The 23,345-nt window shown below is 37.9% G+C and overlaps 1 protein-coding gene across 1 annotated transcript in view; it reads left to right on the forward strand.

The window, feature by feature from the left end:
- Positions 1 to 23,345, forward strand: part of ANKAR (ankyrin and armadillo repeat containing) — a 74,911-nt gene that overhangs the window by 4,193 nt on the left and 47,373 nt on the right. The window contains exons 2-9 of the mRNA XM_003801035.1: positions 640 to 1,077; positions 3,637 to 3,800; positions 4,707 to 4,810; positions 8,395 to 8,575; positions 9,771 to 9,990; positions 16,738 to 16,939; positions 18,401 to 18,609; positions 22,611 to 22,715. Of these exons, the coding sequence (XP_003801083.1) occupies positions 640 to 1,077; positions 3,637 to 3,800; positions 4,707 to 4,810; positions 8,395 to 8,575; positions 9,771 to 9,990; positions 16,738 to 16,939; positions 18,401 to 18,609; positions 22,611 to 22,715 (1,623 nt within the window). The remainder of the gene's footprint in view (positions 1 to 639; positions 1,078 to 3,636; positions 3,801 to 4,706; positions 4,811 to 8,394; positions 8,576 to 9,770; positions 9,991 to 16,737; positions 16,940 to 18,400; positions 18,610 to 22,610; positions 22,716 to 23,345) is intronic.

Below are 23,345 nucleotides of genomic sequence, written 5' to 3' on the forward strand. Positions count from 1 at the left end.
CTAGTGTGATTATTATTTACAATAAGAGTTAATGTGGTCTTTGCTTTGAATCTTTATGGATAAAACTGTGATTTTGGAAAACTGTTCTTCCACATTTTTTTTTTTTTTTTTTGAGAGAGAGTCTCACTTTCTCACCCTTGGTAGAGTGCCATGGCATCATATCTCACAGCAACCTCAAACTCTTGGGCTTAAGTGATCCTCTTGCCTCAGTTTTTCATTTTTAGTAGAGACAGACTCTCATTCTTGCTCAGGCTGGTCTCAAACTCCTGAGCTCAAAGGATTCACCTGCCACAGCCTCCCAGAGTGCTAGATTTATAGGCGTGAGCCACTGCCCCCAGCTTCCACATTTTTCATGATCAAAGATGGCACTTAAATGTTGTGTTCTGTGGTGCTATGTTTCTTTCCTCCACAGACAATGGAAATTTATTCTTTTTAATTCCACAAGCTCCTTTTTTCACTCCTAATAATCCACTCATCTGCCTGCTTTTCAGCTTACACAATTTTATTGCCATCCCATTATTCCTTTACTAACATGTAAGTAGGATTTCAGGATGAAATCTCGTGTTCAATCTTCTGTATTTATCCAGAAGCCAAGTGTGAAGTTTTCACTATCTAAAATTTTTCTTTTTTATTGTGAAGGTTTGATTGATGTTACAGAGGATCCAGTTTTTAATGGAATATATGATGATGATATGAATGAAGATCCAACATATGATCCCAATAGCCCTGAAGAAATATCTGTATTTATGAAATATGCTGAAAATATTATGCTAAAGTTGTCATTCAGTACCATACACATTCAACAGTATGAAAATGTCTTTATATTTGAAACAGCCTATTGGCTTACTAATGCTATAACATATACTCAGGATTATCTTGACATTTGTACCTACCAGAGACTACAACAAAGATTATATCTTCAGAAAAAGATTATTCAAAAACATCTTGAGAAGAAAAATGACATAAGAAGAGGGATAGGATATCTAAAGTTAATATGTTTTCTGATTCCATTTCTACTGAGTTTAAAAAAGAAAATGAAAGTTCCATATTTAAATAATCTGCTTCCGCCTTTTTCAGGTAAGAGTACCACCACAAATCAAGTACAAAACATAGGTATATATTCAATGTAAATATAAATATATTTTATTTATTTTGTTTGTTTATTTATTTTGAGACAGAGTCTCACTATGTTGCCCTCAGTAGAGTGCTCTGGTGTCATGCTCACAGCAACCTCAAACTCTTGGGCTCAAAGGATTCTCTTGCCTCAGCCTCCCAAGAAGCTGGGACTACAGGTGCCTACCACAATGCCTGGCTATTTTTAGAGATGAGGGCTTGCTCTGGCTCAGGCTGGTTTGAACTCGTGAGCTCAGGCAGTCAACCACCTTGGCCTCCTAGAGTGCTAGGATTACAGGCATGAGCCACCATACCTAGCTGTTCAACATATATTTAAATTCGATATTGTTTCTAGTATGTATGTCTAGGCAGTAACCTACATAACCTGTTAGAAAGAAAAAACAAAATTCATTGTCTCCAATGTAATTAAGAAGACGTGGTACATGTACATAGTACTTTCTGTATTTTTATTCCATTTATAAGGGCTCCTGAAAGACTTAACCTAATTCTGAAAACACGCTATACTTATGACAAGACAATACCATGAATATATTATATCTCATCCAAATTACTTTATAAAGTCAGTGCACTTGTATTCAAAATCCCTATTGTGTTTTTCATTAAAGTTTACATAACACATTAACTCTAAAATTAATGTGGAATAGCAAGGGGTAGCAAATAGTCTTACATTTTTGAAAAAGACTAAACATTGAAACTATAGTAAATAAGTGAAGGTTGTATTGGAACTTTAATAAACAGAGCAATAAAAGATAATAAAGAGCTAAAATAAGTCCATGCTTATATGGAATTTGATAGGACTTTTGGAAATCTCTGAATCCTACCAGATCATCACACAATTTATATACGTTCTTTGCTGTCCAAGCATGTAGGCTTTCTATTTGGATGGCAAATTTTCAGTAGAAAGTTGTGTAAATCATTAGTGTAAAATTGTACCATAAAAATTCTGGTGGTGAAGATGATCCATATCTGTGCACTATTAAAAATGAAATCATAAGGGATGGTTCCTATGGCTCAGTGAGTAGGGTGCCGGCCCATATACCAAGGGTGGCAGGTTCAAACCCCATCCCGGCCAAACTGCAACAACAAAAAAATTAATTAATCAGTTAATTAATTTTAAAAAATGGAATCATGACAGTGCTTTTTCCTTGGGAGACAGGGAGCTTATATGAAACTGGGAGGGCCTTACTTAAAGAGAACATTAGCTATACAGAATCTGTAATGCATTGCTGCATTACTTAAATTATTAGGAGCAAATATAATTAAATTTTAACAGTTAACTGTAGGTGGTGAGATTATCCTTTGTACTTTTGGTGTATTTTTTTTTTTTTTTAGAGACAGAGTCTCACTTTATTGCCCTCGGGTAGAGTGCTATGGCGTCACAGCTCACAGCAACCTCCAACTCCTGGGCTTAGGTGATTCCCTCTTGCCTCACCCTCCCAAGTAGCTGATACTACAGGCACCTGCCACAACGCCCAGCTATTTTTTTGTTGCAGTTTGGCCGGGCAGGATTTGAACCTACCACCCTCATTATAGGGGGTCAGCATCCTAGTCACTGAGCCACAGGTGCTGCCCACTTTTGGTGTATATTATCCTTTGCACTTTTTTCTACCTGTTACATTTCCCAAAATATATCATGTACCTTATATTGAGGAAAACATATTCTACCAACCAATCAAAATATTGAATACACTTAAACCTTGCTAGATTTGAGAAAATTATTTTTTTTAATAAGTTACAAGTGGTTTCATTACTTTCCAGAAATATAGGCTGGTTGTTTTTGTTATGTTACAAATACTCATCTTTTTCTTCATAGTGTCTCTTTTTACTAACTAGCTACGGTACTTTTTTTTTATTTCATCAAAGTTTCTCCAAGACACAGAGTTTTAAGCCTTTTCTGATAATTGGCAATAAAATATTAGTTTTGAGCTTACTCATAGAAATCAGTAACTAGAATGATGTTTGGGGCCAGGGAAAATGCCTATAATCTTAGTACTCTGGGAGGCAGAGGTGGGAGGATGGCTTGAGCTCAGGAGTTCAAGACCAGCCTGAGCAAGAATGAGACCCCTTCTCTACTAACAATTGAAGAAAATTACCAGGCGTGGTGGCACACGCGTGTAGTCCTACCTACTGAGGAGGCTGAGCCACTCGAGCCCTCAAGTTTGAGGTTGCTATGAGGTAGGCTAATGCCACTGCAGTCCAGCAGGGGTGGCAGAGTGAGACTCCGTCTCAAAAAGAAGAAAGTCCTGATTATACTTTTAAAATGTTTGTACAATGAAACTGCAGAAAATGTCCAAACTGTATGTTATAAATATATTTTAATGTTCAAAATACTTATATACATTAACAGCATAACCATAAATAATTTTATGGACTATATTTACCAAGATTTTAATTTGACATGAAATTTTCTAACTTTCTTTTCTTGAATGAGAATTTAGATCTCAAAAATATGATTGTTAAGTTATTTACCTTTTAACTAAAAGTTTGTTTTCATTTTTGGAGATGACAAGGTCAAGACAGAACGAGAATTGCCTCCATTTATTTATGGACGAGATTTTAAATGCCAGAATTTTCACTACAAAGACAATCAATATTTTCATGTTCATGGAGGAATTGAATTTGATATCAGTACTTCTCCAATTGAGAATGCTTTGGAAGATTTTAAGGTTTTTATTATCATTTCTTAAATAGTTTGTCATTTCACAACTCTTATCCTATTCTCTAACCAGAATGAGCTACTGTTCCAAATTATTATTCTTACAATTCACTGATTTTTCCATATATTATTTTAATATACATGCCTTAAGTACAACTATATATAAGGTACTGTGTTGGATATGAGTAAAATGATAAATAAGCTACCATCATCACAGAGTTTATAGATTTTTAATGGATGATATTTGCCCTAGAACAGTTAAGCAAAGAATGTAGTAGAAACACCTGGATACTTACTACATACTCTTTCATTTTCTTTAATGATTAGTATTAGAACAGAAAGATCCTCTAGGGCGTCACCCTTAGCTCAGTGGGTAGGGCGCTGGCCACCTATAAGCAGGCTGGTGGGTTTGAACCCTTCCCAGGCAGCTAAACAACAATGACAACTGCAACAAAAAAATAGCAGGGCACTGTGGCGGGCACCTGTAGTCCCAGCTACTGGGGAGGCTGAGGCAAGAGAATCGCTTAAACCCAAGAGTTTGAGGTTGCTGTAAGCTGTGAAGCCATGGCACTCTTCCAAGGGTGACGTAGTAAGACTCTGTCTCAAAAAAATAAAATAAAGAACAGAGGTCCTCTAAAGTTTGGGCACAGTAATTCTTCACCTGGAATTTACTATAAACATTCTACATTTCAATTGCTATTGCTTTTTCTACTTTCTCTATATCATATATCTTTCCTCTTGTATTTTTTCCCTTATTCCCAAAATAGGAATTAGATATAAATAGTTACTGTCAGGGTCTTCTGGAATATTGTATTTAAAATTTGTCATTTATGTGGGTCAACTTTCATGTAAAAGAAGTCTTAGAATTGTTTGGATTTGTTTAAGGATATTTTTAGTAATATGACTCATATTTTAGAACAATTTAGAAAAAATACAAGAATGTGCTGCCAATACATTTTTAGAAGATTCGGGATACAAGGAATATTACTCAATACCGGTCATGGAGTTTTATGGAAAAAGGTAAGGAACTTTCCGTAATTAATCCCACGAGCAACAACTTGTTGGAAGTTAGTAGAGAACAAGGCAAGTGTCAAGACGCAAAAGCCAACTTAAAACCTCACAAATGAAGATCCCAGAACAGTTACAACCCCCATAAATGACACACTGACTCAAAAAAGGATTAAATGTTAACATTATTACTTCATGTATAGTCTGTGTAATAATCCTTAGTTAGAGCTTTTAATTAGTTCTGATAATTAATTGACATGGTGGTAAAATAGGGATGGAGATGAGGATTAAATCCTGAGTGGCAATGAAAGTAGGGACTCAGCCCACACCACTTCATGTCTGTAAGAAATATGATTTAAAATTATTTTCTGGCAGTGCCCGTACCTCAGTAGGTAAGGCGTCAACCACATACACCCAGGCTGGCCTCGGCCAGCTGAAACAACAATGACAACCACAATAAAAAAAATAGCCGGGCGTTGTGGTAGGCACCTGTAGTCCAGAGCTACTTGGGAGGCTGAGGGAAGAGAATGGCTTAAGCCCAAGAGTTGGAGGTTGGTGTGAGCTGTGACTCCACAGCACTCTACTGAGGGCAAATTAGTGAGACTGTGTCTCAAAAAAATTCTTTTTCTACCAGGTCTTGTTATGTCTGTCATTTTTTTTTTTTTTTGGAGTGATATGTTTCTCCCAGTATTTTTTGGTTTATGTTCTTAGAGATAGAGACTTTAAAGTAAATAGTTTTGCTTGTTTGTTTCTTTTTTATTAAGGCTTGGAAGTACTCGAGAGGACAGGACCAAGTGTGGAACCCTGGAGAACAGTAACTGTAAAGGGGGTGGGATGAGGCAGAGGAGAGAGATCAAAGGAGATGGAAAGGGATGATACAGGTAGAGTTGGACCAAGAGAGTGTGGTAGCACAGACCAAATGGGGAGAATTTTAAGGATATGGATGTAGATAAAAAGCATTAAAGGCAACACAGAAAAGGCCAAGACAATTTAAGATTAAAGAGGCCCTTTTAAATTTGACTATGACATGATAAGAGAATTTAGTGGAATTTTGGATAAAGAAGGCTGTTTGCAGTGAGTTGAAGGGTAAAGTGAGGGAGAGTTGATAAGTGTAAAGAAGTAAAGACGAGATTATAAGTATCTTTCAAGATGCATGGCAGGGAGGAGAGTAAGAGAAATAAGGCAGTGAGAGTGGCAGGGATAAAGGATAACAGGTGGATCTTCTTATAGAATACTCTCTGGATGCCCACAGAGTAAGCACTAAAGCTAAGGTCAAAGACCATGGGGCTCATGACTTCTGTGATTTTGAAAGAAACCATGTAGCATATCTCCGGCCTCTGGAATGGACAGGTGGATTGCATCTCCCTAAAGGAGGACTCTCTCTCCCAGGGACCCAGCACCTCTTCACATACTCCATGTACAATCCCTGTCAAGCTAAAAAGTGCCCCACAGACACCTCTGAACAAACCTTTATTCCCCGGGTTCTGTCCAGCTTCTAGGGCACAAGTGATCCTAGGAATACAGGGAAGCAGATGAGAGGTTATTTGGGGTGAAGGAGTACAGTTGGTGTAAACACGTTTCCATTGCACTGTAAAGGATTTAGTCATGTTGTTGCAAATAGGATAAAATGGTGGAATTGCTTCTTTTGTTTGGAACTAATATATAGCATTTAGTCATCAGTCTTGATAGTCTTGATGAATGGTAGGTAGATAGATATGAATTTGCAGGTTTTCAAATAACATTCCCACCCCCAGACAGCAAGGAATAAAAGTACAAGTAGAATAATAATGAGAATTTTCCTGGCTTCTCTACCAAGTACTAGACAACCTTCAGTTCACTATAAAATCCAATCTACACACAGTTATTCTTGGAATTTCATATGCTGATGGATCAGCACACTCAGCTACCATGAAATGTCCCTCATTTTCTGCTTGGGCACCCAGAGCTTAATAAGCCCCACGAGGGCAACTTTTGTCACTGACAAAGCCATTGTTGTCACTGATGCTGCGGCTACTGGTTGTGAAGCTGGTGTCAGCCCTGGGGCCAGCTCCTCCTGATGCCTGGGAGCAGCAGGCATCAACAGGGAGGCCTGTTGCCTTTAATCCAATCCAGTCCAGAGAACTCATTTCCTAACTTTATTGGCAATAATGCAAAAACAGACCGGGAATGGTGGCTCACGCCTGTAATCCTAGTGCTATGGGAGGCTGAGGCGAGTGGATTGCTCTGAGCTCAGAAGTTTGAGACCAGTCTGAGCTGGAGTTAGCCAGAGTGAGACCCCATGTCTAGCAAATAAAGTTGGGCATTGTTGCAAACACCTGTAGTCTCAGCTACTTGGGAGGCTAAGGCAAGAGAATCACTTAAGCCCAAGAGTTTGAGGTTGCTGTGATGCCATAGCACTTTACTGAGGACGACATAGTGAGACTGTCTTAAAAAAAAAAAAAAAAAGAAAGAAAGAAAAAGAAAAGACAGAGATTGCTGGTGCTAAGATTGTCCTAGAGCAGGATGATGCAGACCTGGGTCAGCCAGAGACCAAAAGACATTCTCGGTGAGATCCTTCATGAGTGGATCAATGAAGGAAATCTTTGGGGCCTTGGAGTATCCACTCTGGGTTTGTGGTATCCACTCTTTTTTATTTATTTATTTTTAATTTTTATTTTATTTATTTATTTTTTTTGTAGGGACAGAGTTTTACTTTGTGGCCCTTGGTAGAGTGCCATGGCGTCACACAGTTCACAGCAACCACCATCTCCTGGGCTTAAGCGATTCTCTTGCCTCAGCCTCCCGAGTAGCTGGGACTATAGGCACCCGCCACAACACCTGGCTATTTTTTGGTTGCAATTCTGCTGGGGACAAGTTTGAACCCACCACCCTCGGTATATGGGGCCAGTGCCTTACTCACTGAGCCACAGGCACTGCCCTGTGGTGTCCACTCTTACCAGTGTGTGAAATACCAAAGGAAGGAGACCTGTTTTATTCTACAAATTAGATTAGAAAAATTAGTTTAGTCATCCAGTACAACTTCCAGGTCTGATCCATCCAGCTCCTTATAATCCTCGAGTTTTTCACCATTGTGATTTGAAGACCACTCAAGGTCTTCAGACCCAAATAGGATCCAGAATGCCTGCTCCTGATTTTGAAAGCTCACATCTAGTCATCTAGGCAAGTCCTCCAACTGCCACGAGTTGGAACTTATAGACAAGTGACAAGCCCCACCACCTTGTCTGGCAGTGTATCTGCCTGATTTGTGTCAAGGCAGCCTTTAGTTTGTATCTTTGTGGTCTGGTTTCCTTTAGAGGGAAGAGGGCAGTGGCTGGGAAAATGACACCCTCAAATAAATGTGAACAGATCCTCAAACATACGTCTGTTCTCACACTGAGGTCTATTATGTTCAGACAGAGTTAATATATGGTACAAAGGGCTGATATGGAGAAGATATTTGTTATATAAAGACTTGATTGATAACAGTCAATAACCATGTTATTAAAATGCTCACAATTGGGTATAATTAAACTACTGTTTAGTATTTAATTGTTATAAAAAAGTAGCAAATCACTTTACAGTTAGAAAAACACCTTTTTTCCCCTTTATTTTCATAGCTACTATGTGATCCATTTTGAACTTGAAATTTTCTATCAGCAACTATATAAGACACAGTGGTGGAGCGCCATAAATGAAATAGTGAATACCCTGAGAGTGAAAAGACTTCCACTAACAGACGCTCAACTACATGAACAATTTAAGAAAAAATTTGGTTTCAAAAAAGCTATGAAATGCAAGGTATTTAAGTGACTACCAGATAATTTAGCATAAGAAGTTATGTATTATTGATAAGTATATGTCTCAAACAAATTTTTACCATAAGGATAAATAATAGGTTAAAGTCTTCAATATGACATAAAATTTCTACATTTTAGTGTCTGAAAGGCTATACAATTCTGGATTACAAATTTCTGGCAGAGTACAAACAGCCTAATAATGAACTGATTGCAATTAATCTTAATAATTAATTTTGGCTGATTTTTTTTTATTGCTTGTGTGTGTGTGTGTGTGTGTGTGTGTCTTTGTTTTCAAGATAGGGACTCACTCCGTTACCCAAGTTAGAGTGCCACAGAGTGATCATAGCACACTGCAACCTCAAACTCCTGGGCTCAAGCCATCCTCCTGCCTCAGCATTCTGAGGTTGGGATTAAAGGTATAGGCCACTGTGCCTAGCTAATTTTTAAATATTTGTGGAGATATGGTCTTGCTGTTGCCCACGCTGGTCACAATAGCTATCCTCCTGGCCTCAAGCTATCCTTTGGCTTCCTAAGTGCTAGAATTACAGGGATGAGCCACTGTGCCGAGACTTTTGATTGCTGAAAAGTGTGTTGAAGTGAAAGTCCAACAAGAGAGAGTATTAGCCTCTGGCTAATTCATTGCAGATATTTTTTGATTGAGTTGTCATTGTTTGGCAGGCCCAGGCTGGGTTCGAACCCGCCAGCTCCAGTGTATGTGGCTGGTGCCCTAGCCACTGAGCTACAGGTGCCAAGCCAACAAGTAAAAGTGTGAGTTTACTTTTTAATAGCTAGCAGTCTGAATGTCTGAAAGAAGAGTGTGACGTTTTTAGCTTTCCATTTTTGAAAGCAAACTGCATTTCTGCAGCTATATATTTCAAGTTTCTAGGCTTATAAGTTATATTGTTCTTAAATCAGAGAAGGAACTCAATGACCGCCCTTTGCTTTATTTTGGAGAAAAAAGGTAAGAAGAAGAAAACTTCTGAAAAATATATTTTTAAAGTTCTTGGTGTTTCTTTATAGCTCTAACAACTTTAATCATTACTCAGCGAGAACTTCCCTCCTTGATCCTATTAAAAAAATCATATAAAATGAGCAATCATGTGATTCTGTTCATATATTTTGTGTCTATTTTTTCTTCAAACCAAACTTCTAAGTGTATTTCGAAAAAACTGATTCTGTCTTTCTTGATAATTTAGAGTATTCCATTTGGTATGAAGTCTGCAGTTGAAAGAGGGTTATCTGCTGTTTTCCACACATTTAGTCGTAAAACCTCCAGCTCGACGATCAATGTTGCAGATGAAGCAGGCTATACTATTTTTCATCACGCTGCTCTTCACAACAGAGTTTCCATTATATGTCAGCTCTGGAACGCTAACTTCAACGTCAACCAACGACGCTTTATTATGTTCAGTCAAGGTGCCATAAAGTTTTAAACCTAAAATGTTTTTCTCTTACTTACCCCTCATTCAGCATTAAGAATACATGTTGATTTTAGAACAAGGTTAAACTTTGGTATTGTTAACAGAGCAAAGTTGAGGTTTTTGTTTCATTCATCGAAGAAGGTCTCCTTTCGTTTTTCTAAGTATTACTTATTGGTAGTTTATGTAGTATTACATCTGTTTCTTATATCTTTCTCCCTTGAATATAAACTCCAAAGAGGGCAAACATTTAGTCTGCTTTATTTGCCATACTATCCTGCTGGCTTGGGAGCGGCTCAGGAAATATTTGTTGACTGATCGTGTGAATAGGTAAATGCAGGATGTCATTTGATAAGCACTGGTATAATTTAATATATACTGAGGTACTGAAGAAATTCAAAGAGAGATAAATATGATTGTCAAGTCCCAGGAGAACAGCCATTCTTATCTCAGGCTTCTCAAATAGGGAATAGTTTCTTCACATTGTATATATACATATTTAAATTAATTATATTAATTATATTTAATAACAAAAATCCTTTATGCTTATAATAATAATTTTTAGACTAAGCAGCCCCTTTAAGGCTAACTTGGTTTAAACTTTAAAAGTTTTTCGATTTTTAAATATGCATATATATTTGTATATTTATTGAAATAAACTTAACTGGTATAAATAATAAAGTTGAAAGTGAAAGTGGTGGTCCTCCACAACCGAAAAGGGCGATAGAGATAAACTGTCAGGAATAGCTGATACCACAACATTGGCAATAAGAAATGGTGATTTTATATTTTAATGAGGTCTGCTATCTTAAGCTGTGTTAAAGTTTTGCAGATACCAAAACAAAATGCCATACTTTAATTCTGAGTATCAATAAACTATCAGTGTGACTGAAACGTTTTAATATTGAGATTCTTCTATTACTCAGTTAAAACAGTCAATATTGAATGAGCCTACAAAATAATAATAATACAAAATAAGACACAATTCAGTCACATTTAAAGGCAGTGGGTAGCCTATAATTTACAGGTATATTTTCCTTAAGCCTTTTTTGGTGTGAAAAAAATCTTTGGTAAATTAAAGTCTTTCATTCATTTTCTGACTGCTTAGATTTTCATTTGCTGTCAGTTGGGTATATTTTGAAGTATGAATAATGTATAACTTGCCTCAGTGCCCGTAGCACAGTGGTTATAGCCCCAGCCACATACACCAAAGGTGGCGGGTTTGAACCTAGCCCGGGCCAATTATACAACAGCTAAACAACTGTAACAAAAAAATAGCCGGTGTTGTGGCAGGCACCTGTAGTCCCAGCTACTCAGGAGACTGAGGCAAAAGAATTGCTTAAGCCCAAGAGTTTGAGGTTGCTGTAAGCTGTGATGCCACAGCACTCTACTGAGGGCAACATAGTGAGACTCTGTCTCAAATATATATATAACTCTACTGGCAATATTATTGCTTAATCAACAAAAAGTTGTCTCATTTTATCTAGGGGCAGAGTTTCCAGGTGGGCTCTTAATGCACTGTCAGGAGCATGCAATGTGCCCAGATGGCTTGACTATATTAAGTATGGGCTTAGTTCTATTTAATGTCATCTTGCCCTCTATCACTAAACGTTGTCATTTTTATCTTATGCAGATGAGGTTTTTGACTATTTTAGGAAAGTACTATATATTAATAATCATGCTTCTTATATGTATTTCCTTTTAAAATAGAGTCATCCAAAACGGACATGAAAAAAGAAAGAAATGGTAAGATATAAGTAAAATATATGGTGCATTTTATGGATATTACATATATTAAAACTTTTCTAATAGTATATAATCTCCAAAACGCTATCACATGAGAATGTTACATAATGATGTTTTGTATTCGTTTTGATGTATGTATTTTTTTCTACCCATGATTATTTATTGATATTCCTCTTAAGTCTTTTTTAGTTTTTTACACTGTGATATATGCAGTCATAAAGTCGGATGCCAAAGTGGCGTTTCAGGCTTCTCAAATAGGGAATAATTTCTTCACGTTGTATATATACATATTTATGCTGAGCAAGGTGGTTGAATACACATGTTCAACAAAACATAGGAGACGTCATGAATATTTATGAAAGGAGAACCATGTGCATGCTCAGTTGAGCTTGATGCCCCTTCATAGGTCATTAGTACAAATAATGGCAATATTACCATAGTCCAAGGGTGGAGTTTTCAGTCATCTGACTTCAAAAGGTGAAGCAGAGAACACAAAATCCACCTCTGCAAAGACTCTGCAGACTGTCAGAACCACTTCATGGTTGGAATGCTGCTCATATGGAAACCACAGAAAGGGAGGGGCAGTCATTACATTTGTTTCTTTGTAGCCCATGGAGAAGAAAACCTGATGGCCCTTAGTGAGGGAGAGAGGCTAATGAGGCAGGTCTGACCTGCAACATCATGGCCGGGAACTCAGTTTTAGGGTTTATTTGGCATCCCCTTGGCCAAAAGGAGTCAAATTCAATCATTTAGGGGGAATTAGAACTTTATTTTTATCTCTTAGTGACATTAATTTGGAGGAATTCTCGGTCATTTTGTTTCATTTATTTCTTCTGCTTATTTCTCTCTTCTTCTGTTCTTTTGTTTTTGTTTTTCTTTTCAGACTTTGTGCTCTTTGCTTCTCAGTTTTGGAGGTTTCTATTAATACATCTTCAAGCTTGGAGATTCTCTCCTCAGATGTTTCCAGTCAACTTATAAGCCCAAGTTTGAGGTTGCTGTGAGCTGTGATGTCACAGCACTCTACCCAGGGCAACATAGTGTCTCAAAAAAAAACCCCTCTTGGAATTATCTTATATAGAGTATGAATGTATGGCCTTTTACATTATAGATATAGTTAAGTATAACCTCTTAAAATTTTTCTGTTTCTCTCCATAGCCAATATTTAAGTCAAGTCTATTACCTCAGTCAAAAATGACTCATTCCTCAGACCTTATAGATTGTTACTGCCACTAGATGGCAGCATATCTAAATTACACAGGGTGTGTGTCTTTCCATAAGCCTGTGTCTCTGGACTTTGAACTTCTCCAATGATTTTCTGTCCCCTCCCTGTCCTTTAGGTGGGGCAGGATGGCTAGAGGGTTATGTCCCTTCTTTAGGTAGGTTAGGCTCAAATAAAACCCCAGAAGATTAAGCTCTGATAAATTTTTTTTTCCTGAGGGCACGCCTTGTTAAGAAAAGAATGCTATGGAATGTTTCCAAATGATTCCTTTTCCCTTCCCACTGCTGGAAGCATAAAGAAATTTTTCTCCAGTATTCACTGTAAGGACCTGATGGCACTCTTGGAGATAAAACACATGAAAACGTGGCCCCCCCACTAGGATGGGTCTCTCTGAAGTTTTAAACTCATATTTATCCACACTGAGGTTCCAGCAATGTGTCAATTATGCTTAAGGTTTTCCTACAGCAATACTTGTTCCTGAGAAAGTTTCTGTTTGTGGGTTCCTCATCTAGCAAAGTTAAGATTCTCTGACTCTTTTTCTCCGATTTTGAAGGCATCAGTTTTCCTTCTGACCTCAGTCTCTGATGAATCTAAGAAGGGTTGTTGATTTTTTAGTTTGTTCAGAGTTCTACTTGTTAGGATGAAGTGGTGACTTCTAAGCTCTTTATTGCCAGTCCAGAAACTGGAAAACTAAGCAATAATTTTAAATAAAGAGATTTGGGTCAGACTTGATAAAACTATCAAAGGCTACAAAATAAAGTTTAGACAGGCAGGAGGCCACTGGATATTTCTGAGTTGAGAGACATTTAATGAAAATAGTGCTTCACTGAGGAAATACCATTTAAGCTGAGGAATGAATAGGAGTTAGTCAGATCTAGTAAGGGAGGCGTTATTTGGGAAAAGGCAGGTGTCAGAGAGCAGAATTAGCCCAGGTTGACCACAAATTCATTCAAATCAGACCGAGAGTGAAAGTTGCACCATTACTAATTATGCTAGTACGAAGGCCATCGACCAATATTTTAATGGACAATCAAAGATATGTGATCATGCTACATTTGGGGAGCTACAAGAAAGTAGGAATGAGAACAAAAAACCTATGGTTTTTTGAGGCAGGTGAGTGAGGTAGGTAGTTATAGCTGGTGGTTCAAGTTAAGTTGGAGCCTGGATTCTGTCACTGTTCCTCATAATCAGATGGCCTTGAGATGCCTCTAAAGAATTTTCATCAAGAAGATGAAAAGGGGTTGGCACCCATAGCACAGTGGTTACAGTGCCAGCCGCATACACCAAGGCTGGTAGCTTCAAGCCTGGCCCAGGCCAGCTAAACAACAACAACTGCAACAAAAAATAGCTGGGCATTGTGGCGGGGACCCATAGTCCCAGCTACTTAGGAGGCTGAGGCAAGAGAATTGCTTAAGCCCAAGAGTTGGAGGTTGATGTGAGCTCTGGCACACTACTGAGGGTGACATAGTAAGACTCTGTCTCAAAAGGAAAAAAAAAAGAAGAAGATGAAAAGATCAAATTTACATTTTTAAAAAATAGATTGAGTAATGGCAAGACAAGGTGGGGATGGGTATTAATTGGAAAGTGATTGTGGCTTGGATTCAGGTGGTGATAGCAGTAGAAGTAGATTCCAGAGATACTTTGACTTGGTCATGGACTGGTTATTGAGATGGAAATGGGGCGGGGGCCAAGGAGTCTTTCTTGACTCTGGTTTGTAGAACTGGCTGGATCATGATATCTGTCACTAATTTAGGGAACAATGAAAGAGGATCAGGCTTGAAGGGAAAGATAGATGTTCAATTTTGAATGTATTAAGTATGAGGTATAGGTCTGTAGATTAAGGAAGAAATTAGATGTAGAGACATACTCCAGGGAATCATCAATTTATAGATGGCAAGTAAAGCCAGTGAGAAGAGAAAAAGGCCCAAGATAGAGCCATAAAGCTCATTTGGATGTCAGGACAATGAGACGGTCCTAAAGGAGATGGCAAAGGAATAGCCAGTAAGGTAGGATAAAAATTGGGGTGTGATGTCACAAAAGGCAAAAGAAAAATGGTTTTAAATAGGAAGCAATGGTAAAGAATGTGAAATACTGTGCGAGGTATGATGGAAATGCCCACTGGATTTAATGACATAGGGGCCTTTTGTGAACATGTATGTTTTTTCAATCTCAGAGGATCTTTCTCTCCTATTACAGAACATTTTATAAAGTAGAAAATAATTTAAACAATAGCTTTTTTTTCACAAGGTTATTTTACACAGTGACTCAGATTTTTAAAATGTTTTCTTTTTTTTAATAGGCGCTACCCAAATTTTAAAATATTTTCAATGTTATTTATTCTTTGCTTATAAAAATGTTTGGATTTTTAATGGTCAGACATCCCAAGTTAAGTAAAGAAATATAAGATTGCCTTAAAAGGCTCAGTGCCCATAACACAGTGGTTATAGCACCAGCCACATACACCAAGGGGGCCAAGGCCAAGGTAGTTATAAGCTGGCCTGGCCAAACTGCAACAAAAAAGTAGCCAGGCATTGTGGAGGGTGCCGGTAGTCCCAGCTACTTGGGAGGCTGAGGCAACAGAGTCACTTAAGGCCAAGAGTTGAAGGTTGCTGTCACCCACAGCACTTGACTGAGGATGACATAGTGAGGCTCTGTCTCCAAAAAAAAAAAAGGATTGCTATAAAAGATCCTTTTTAGTGATTATTTTAGGGATTTTATATCATACAATACTAAACTTCATTGTTGAAAACCAAAAAAGGTATGCTTTTTTTTTTTATTAAATCATAGCTCAATGCTTAAAGCATTGTACATTAATGCAATCATGGGGTACAATGTGCTGGGTTTATATATAATTTGATATGTTTGCATCAAACTGGTCAACATAGCCTTCACGGCATTTTCTTAGTTATTGTGTTAAGACATTAATATTCTACACCTAGTAAATTTCACATGCACCCTTGTAAGATGCACCGTAGGTGTGGTCCCACCAATTACCCTGCCTCCACCCATCCTCTGCCCTCCCCTCCCCTCCCTCTCCCCTTTCCCCTTCTTCTTGGGCTATGGGTTATAGCTTTCATAAGAAAGCTATAAATTGGTTTCATAGTAAGACTGAGTACATTGGATACTTTTTCTTCCATTCTTGAGATACTTTGTTAAGAATAATTTTTTTTTTCAGTTTTGGCCAGGGCTGGGTTGGAACCCACCACCTCCGGCATATGGAGCTGGCGCTCTACCCTTTTGAGCCACAGGAACCGCCCAAGAATAATTTTTTTTTAACAGACAGAGTCTCACTTTGTCACCCTCAGTAGAGTGCTGTGTCATCACAGCTCACAGCAACCTCCAGCTCTTGGGCTTATGTGATTCTCTTGCCTCAGCCTCCTGAGTAGCTGGGACTACAAGCACCTGCTACAACACCCAACTATTTTCTTGTTTTTTAAAGAACGTTGGTTCTATGGGTGGGTGTGGTGGCTCATGCCTGCAATCCTAGTATTGTGGGAGGTTGAGATGGGTGCATTGCCTGAGCTCATAGGCAATGAGCCAGAGTGAGACCTTATCTCTAAAACTAACTGGGTGTTGTGGTGGGTGCCTGTAGTCCCAGATACTTGGGAAGGCTGAGGCAAGAGAATTGCTTGAGCCCAAGAGTTTGAGGTTGCTGTGAGCTATGACACCAGAGTACTCAACCAAGGACAACAAAGTGAGACTCTGTCTCAAAAAAAAAAAGAAAAAAGAAAAAAGAATGTTGGTTCTTTGACCACTAAAGCAATTATCCATCCATTCTAGGTCCAACACCCCTACACCTAGCCGCTCAGGCTTGCTCGTTAGAAACAACCATCTGTCTACTCAGTTTCAAAGCTGATTATACGCTTTCTGAAAAAAGAGGCTGGATGCCAATTCACTTTGCTGCTTTCTATGACAACATCTGCATTATTATTGCTCTCTATAGGAAGGATCCCAGTTTGCTAGAAGCTGAGGCAACAGCTGAGTAAGTTACGAAGCATTTTTAAGAATATAATTGTCTGCTTTTTGTGGCTTGCCCCAAGCACTGACACTAAAAGGCGTGATTAGTATAGCTGGTTGGAAAGGTGTATAAAGCTTACTCTGCTTTCCTTTCTGGGGATGGTCTTCTCCTACCGCTTATCTTTAGAATTATAAAGATGACAACTTCTGAGAACCTATGCATGTTTTTTGGAAGAATAGAGAGTAATCCCTAGAGAGTTTTTCCTAACTTTCTCCTAATAGTGTGGTTCCACAGATTGATTATATTCTCAGGGTAACTCCTTTAACTAACTGCTTAGTGCCCTGGAAGAAGTCTTAAGGGAGGAGAAATTTGCTCTAAATTAGACTCTACACAGCCAGGAGGCAGCCCCAGGGCTCCAGGCCAAAGTGGATAGACTTTGGATAAGAGGAGAAATAATCTGGTGGTGTCTGGAAGAAAAGAAAAACATCAAAAGGGAGAGCATAACTTTGCAATTTCAAAGACTGCAAACAATCTTTTGTTTTATAGCTTAGTTGAGGGCCAGCCTTTAGGGTGGAAAAGTAACTTCTACTAAAGGTATATTCTTGGTTAGAAATCTAAAGACCAGGTTTTTATTCTGAATCTCTCAACCTGATTTAGACATAGTTTCATTGAATTTTTTCTAAGATTTCAAATAACCTGCCCATTATTATTCAGTGGTGTCTAGGGCTAGCATAATAGCTTGTTAGTTTGAGGAACACCAACTTCCTCTTCTTGCTCCTTAACATGTGGCTTCCATGTTATGGTACAAAACGATAACTCTTGCTTTTTAAAAAAAAAAAAAATCATGTCTGCATTCTAGTCATAAGAAGAAAGGAAGAAGTACTGGAACATTCCTTTCTCTTTAGGTTGTCGCCCAGGTAAATTCCACTAACATCCCATTGGCCAAACTTGGTTGTGTGGCCACACCCATCAAAGGGGAAGCTGGGTGATGTGATATTGAAGTGGATAGCCAGATGCCCAACCAAAAGGTCTTCACTATTCAAAAGCAGATAGTGAGTTTTGAGAAAAACTGTTAGTTTCTACCACAATAAGGAAGGTAGGATTTGAAAAATGGACATGAAATGTGAAGAAATGGATTTGATTACCACCTGAGTGTGATCATTTGTGAAATGGGTGACAATACTTGCCATACTTTTTCTTTCACTCATACAGTAGTTGTAAGAATTCTAGGAACGTTGTGCATTATCAACCTCCCCAAAATTACAAGTCATGATAATCAAAGTTAAGAAGAAGGGCAGGGACTGATAGTAAGGGCAGCAGGGCAAGGGAGTAAACCTGTTTACATGTGGAATATACAGGATGAGAATGCGTAGAAGAAGGTGGTGATGTGAGGCTTGCTACAATAGCAGCTTTAAATGTTTTACAAAAAGCAAATCTGACACTATGTGTGTGCTCAATTGTTACAATATGTTCCTCGATTTTTAGGAATCAGTGTACTCCACTGCTACTCGCTGCCACTTCAGGAGCACTGGATAGTATTCAGTACCTCTTTTCTCTTGGTGCTGACTGGAGAAAAACAGACACTAAAGGAAATAATATAATCCATTTATCAGTGTTAACCTTTCACACGGAGGTTCTCAAGTATATAATAGAGTTAAATATTCCTGAACTCCCAGTGTGGAAAACTTTGGTAGGTAAGTACAGAACACGTAATCTCTTTGTAAATAAATGTTCTCATTATTATTTGGTTTAATTATTGATACTTAACTCTAAAATAGAGCATATAAAATAATACATGCATCATATTTTTGAAAAAATAATTAAATAAACATTTTATGAGTTCAAACAAGTAGTAGAAATACAAATAACAAAGAGCTATACTTTTATGGGTGCAAAGGTGGTTTTATTTCTAAGTTAAAATTAAACACCTGTGTCCCAAACAGGCTAAATTTTACAAAATTATATTTATTTTTATTTCCTAGTTTTTTTCCAAACTTTAACCATCTTCTCTGCCATCGAAAGAGTGAATTCAAAAAATTAAAATTAAAAAAAGAAAAGGAGAGAGGAGTGCAAAGGTTCCCTCCAATTTTTTCCTTGTCTGATAATTTTAGAGACAAATTCAGCAAAACCTTTTGTTATATTTCAGTAAATGTTTTGTTAAAAATTATGTTGAGTTTTTTTTCAAATTTATGTTCAATCTATAGTATTATAATGGGAAGGGTTTCTAGGTCAATTGAATGTATACATCTAATTTTACTCCCTCCCAAGACCTCAGTAAAATTACATGGTGATTAAATGATAATATCACCACCAGCAGCAGACAAGCATTAAAGGGTGACAGGAAAGGATACAGCGGCAGTAAAATATTAGAAGATAGAAACAGATAGGCAAGTCTTAGGATTTAGTTGACCAGGGCAAACCATTCCAAACCAACAGTGGGAAAACTCAGAACCCTTTAGACTCATACCATAAAGTCCTCAAAAGGCTTGAAAACTGGCAGTGTCAGTCAGGAGTGCTCTGCTCAGAGACTAACCAGAAAAGACCTAAAGATGCTAAGGCTGGAATTCTTCCCAGCAACAGAAGGGAGAGGACCTAGGAAACTGCAAGTCTGACCTAAGAGCAGAGCAAAGGGAGTTTCAAGGATGTTAGCAAGGGGGGCGGGGGGGAGTGTGTGTGCCAGAATTGAACCAGCCTCCAGGAAAAAGAAGGGGGGAATTATCAGTACGTATGAAAACGAAGCAGATGAAATACTATAGTCCCTCCTTATCCATGGTTTTGTTTTTACGGTTTTAGTTACCTGCAATACGGTACAAAAAGGTACCTTGAGGTAGGGAAGGAGGGAGAAAACAAAAGAGAAAAAGAGAGGAAAAGAGAGAGCACATTCACAGGGTACTGTTGTAATCGTTCTATTATTGTTGTTGATCTCTTACTGTTTCTGACTTGTATAGACCTTATTATAGGTGTATATGTTCAGATAGTCTGGTTTGACTTACAGTTTTTACTTTACGATGGTGTGAAAGTGATATACATTCTGTAGAAACCACACTTTACGTCTCTACTTAGCCATTCTGTTTCTCACCTTCCGTATAATATTTAATAACATGAGATAGTCAACATTCTAGTATGAAATAGGCTTTGTGTTAGATTGCCCAACTGAAGACTAATGTAAATGTTCTGAGCACGTTTAAGGCAGGCTAGCCTACACTATGCTGTTTGGCAGATTAGGTGTGTTAAGTGCATTTTCAACTTATGATGGGTTTCTCAGAACATAATGGTCCTGAGAATTGTTAAGTCAAGGAGCATCTGTGTAGGAAAAAAACAGTATATAGGTAGGGTTCAGTACTAGCTGCAGTTTCAGGCATGCAGTGGAAGTATTAGGATGTACCTCTTATGAATAATGGGGGACTGTGGTAAAATAAGAAACATTACCTCCAGGAAAAAAACAAAAGCAATGAGACAGAACTATAGTATAGTACAATGCTCAGCTGAGAATAATGCCTGTGTCAGCTCATAATGATAAGTACTAAACATTCTGTTAAACCAAAGGCTATAAATGTGGAAAAAGAGAAGCAAGAGAAAGAGCAAAGCAGCATCAAAGAGCTAGTTTCCCATTTTTGTGACATGAAGTCAATTAATGTCATCTAAAATCGATACAGCAAAACGTAGCAGTGTATGTAAATACGCACAAACATGGAGATATGTAAATTGCAGAAGGAATAAGGAAATGGGTCCCAAGTAATTATGTCTGGAGAGGTGAACCCAGAAAAATTGGGATGGTAGGGCCAGGAACCACTATATTTTGCTATAAGTCTTTCAGTAACATTGAGGTCTGAATCATGAGTATGCATTACTTTGATAAAAATAAAAGTAAAAGCAAAAAAAAAAAAAAAAGAATTGGAGAATGAGAACTGATGTTCCCCAACAACATTTTTTTTTTTTTTTTTTGCATTTACCCAGATTCTGGTGAGGTATCCAACTCCTTATCAGATTATCAGATAGATGCACATGGTAAGATAGTTACACGTGAGATTTTTCAACTCCACTTTATTGATTTAGGAAGTTTGAGTATTTAGTTTTGAAACTGCCTAAATACTTGATTTGGGGATTTATTTGATACTATAAACATGTTCTGAAGTACTGTGTGTTATCCCCAAGAGTTACTGAAAAGTGTTTTCAGTGTTTATTTGTGTATATATATATCTTTATATTTTAGTATTATTAGGAGGAACTGAGAGGACCATCCTGTTACTTTTAATAAACTAAACCATTTTTTGAGGAGCCCCTAGCCATTAATAGGAATATGCTAATATCACAAAAAAACTTCTTTTTTATGTTTCACAGTCTCACTATGTCGCCCTCAGTAGAGTGCCCTGGCGTCACACCTCAAACTCTTGGGCTAAAGCGATTCTCCTGCCTCAGCCTCCCAAGTAGCTGGGTCTTAGCACCTGCCACAATGCCTGGCTATTTTTTGTTGTAGTTGTCATTGTTGTAACAGGCTCGGGCAGGGTTCGAACCCGCCAGCCCTGGTGTATGTGGCCGGCACCCTAACCACTGAGCTATAGGCTCTGAGCCCACAAAAAAACTTCTAATGGCCACTTTTCCTATTGCCGTCATGAGGAAGTCCTAATAATGATGTGAACAGAACAATAAAAAATAAGTATCTGGTCACCTGGTCATCTGCTTTGCCTTGTCCCTGGAATAGCTCTCTCTTGCCACACTCACCGTTTCTACTGTGAGTAAAAAAAAGAATTGGGTGGTTTAGTAGAAGCCTCAGGATTAGCTGTTGGAGTGGAAGCTGAATTTAAGAGAGCTCAAGGGAGTGATTTGGTAATAGAGTGGCTAGATAAAGAGACAAGGAATAGATGGAGTGATGTGTTTGTGCTCATATCAGACATTGTTTAGAAGCATTTATTTTTGTATTATCTTCTATCTGGAGTACAATTTCATTCAAGGTTTTTAAGAGTATTTTCTTCATATTCAGGAAAGATATAAAGCCTCTACCTAATTTAATGAAAATTAATTTTTTTAAAGATAGTCTTACTATGTCACCCTCAGTAGAGTGCTATGGCGTCACAGCTCACAGCAACCTCAAACTCTTGGGTTCAAGTGATTCTCTTGCCTTAGCTTCCCAAGTAGCTGGGACTACAGGTGTCCACCACAAAGCCCAGCTTTTTTTGGTTGTAGTTGTCATTGTTGTTTAGCTGATCCCAGCTGGGTTCGAACCTGCCAGCTCCAGTGTATGTGGCTGGTGCCCTAGCTGCTGAGCTACAGGCGCCAAGCCAATGAATATTAAATTTTTATTGATGGTAATGTAGTTTACTTTGCCATTCTTGAAAACCCATATCCAAATTATAATCAACATTTAATTTTAGGTAAGAGAGAGATGTACTACTTTCCAAGTAGATTTGAACTATTTGACCAGCCAATCTAAGCCATTCGTACCAAAGATAAAGAATTTCAGGATTTTTTTCCCACTAATTATCTAGACTACAAATCTCACAGATCACGAGCATATATAATCTATTCAGCACCTTATGGAAGACCATGTTCAGAGAGGAATTTAATGTGTGCAATTTGTGGTGATGGTGTTAACCTCAACTCTTCATTTCACTTGACCTGTACAAAAACAAAATCAATCGTTCTGTTGCCTTTTGTGTAAATTACAGCCTGTATTTTTCTGTTGAATACTTACCAGAAATGTTGCAATGTGAAAGCTACAGACGAAAAATGATGGCCGTCATGTCCTTGGAAGTAATTTGCTTAGCAAAGGATCAATACTGGAAGTTCATTTTGGATGCAGGTGATACAAAATCTGTCTTTTCTGTAGGGTATTTTATGAAGAGCTGTATTATATTCAAGTCATTTTTTATATATTAAAAATATATTTTTAATTGTAGAGGAAACTTTATAGTTGATTTTAAGTTTCTTTTTCCTAAGATCACTTCCTTTACCTGTCAACTATTATTTTGTTTTTCACGTGGCAGCTGCACAGCATCAAAAAACTATATAAATTCCATTTCTCTAAAAGTTTGCAAACTTACAAACTGATTTTAAATTACTTTACCATACTTCTCTTATATTTACTTTCATTTAGAAGTTGGCCCTGTTCTGTATTTACATGATTTCTTTTCTTTCTTTTTTTTTTTTTTTTTTTTGAGACAGAGTCTCACTTTGTCACCCTTGGTAGAATGCTGTGGCAACCTCAAACTCTTGGGCTCAAGTTATCCACTTGCCTCTGCCTCCCAAGTAGCTAGGACTACAGGCACCTGCCACAAAGCCTGAGCTGTTTTTAGGGGCAGGGTGTTGCTGTGGCTCAGGCTGGTCTTGAACCTGTGAGCTCTGGCAATCCAATTGCCTCAACCTCCGGAGTGTTACAATTACAGGTGTGAGCCATGGTACTCAGCATTGCATGATTTTTTTTTTTTTTTTT

This window comes from Otolemur garnettii, unplaced genomic scaffold, assembly GCF_000181295.1.
Source record: "Otolemur garnettii isolate 467f Iridium unplaced genomic scaffold, OtoGar3 scaffold00195, whole genome shotgun sequence".
In the NCBI taxonomy this organism is placed as follows: domain Eukaryota; kingdom Metazoa; phylum Chordata; class Mammalia; order Primates; family Galagidae; genus Otolemur; species Otolemur garnettii.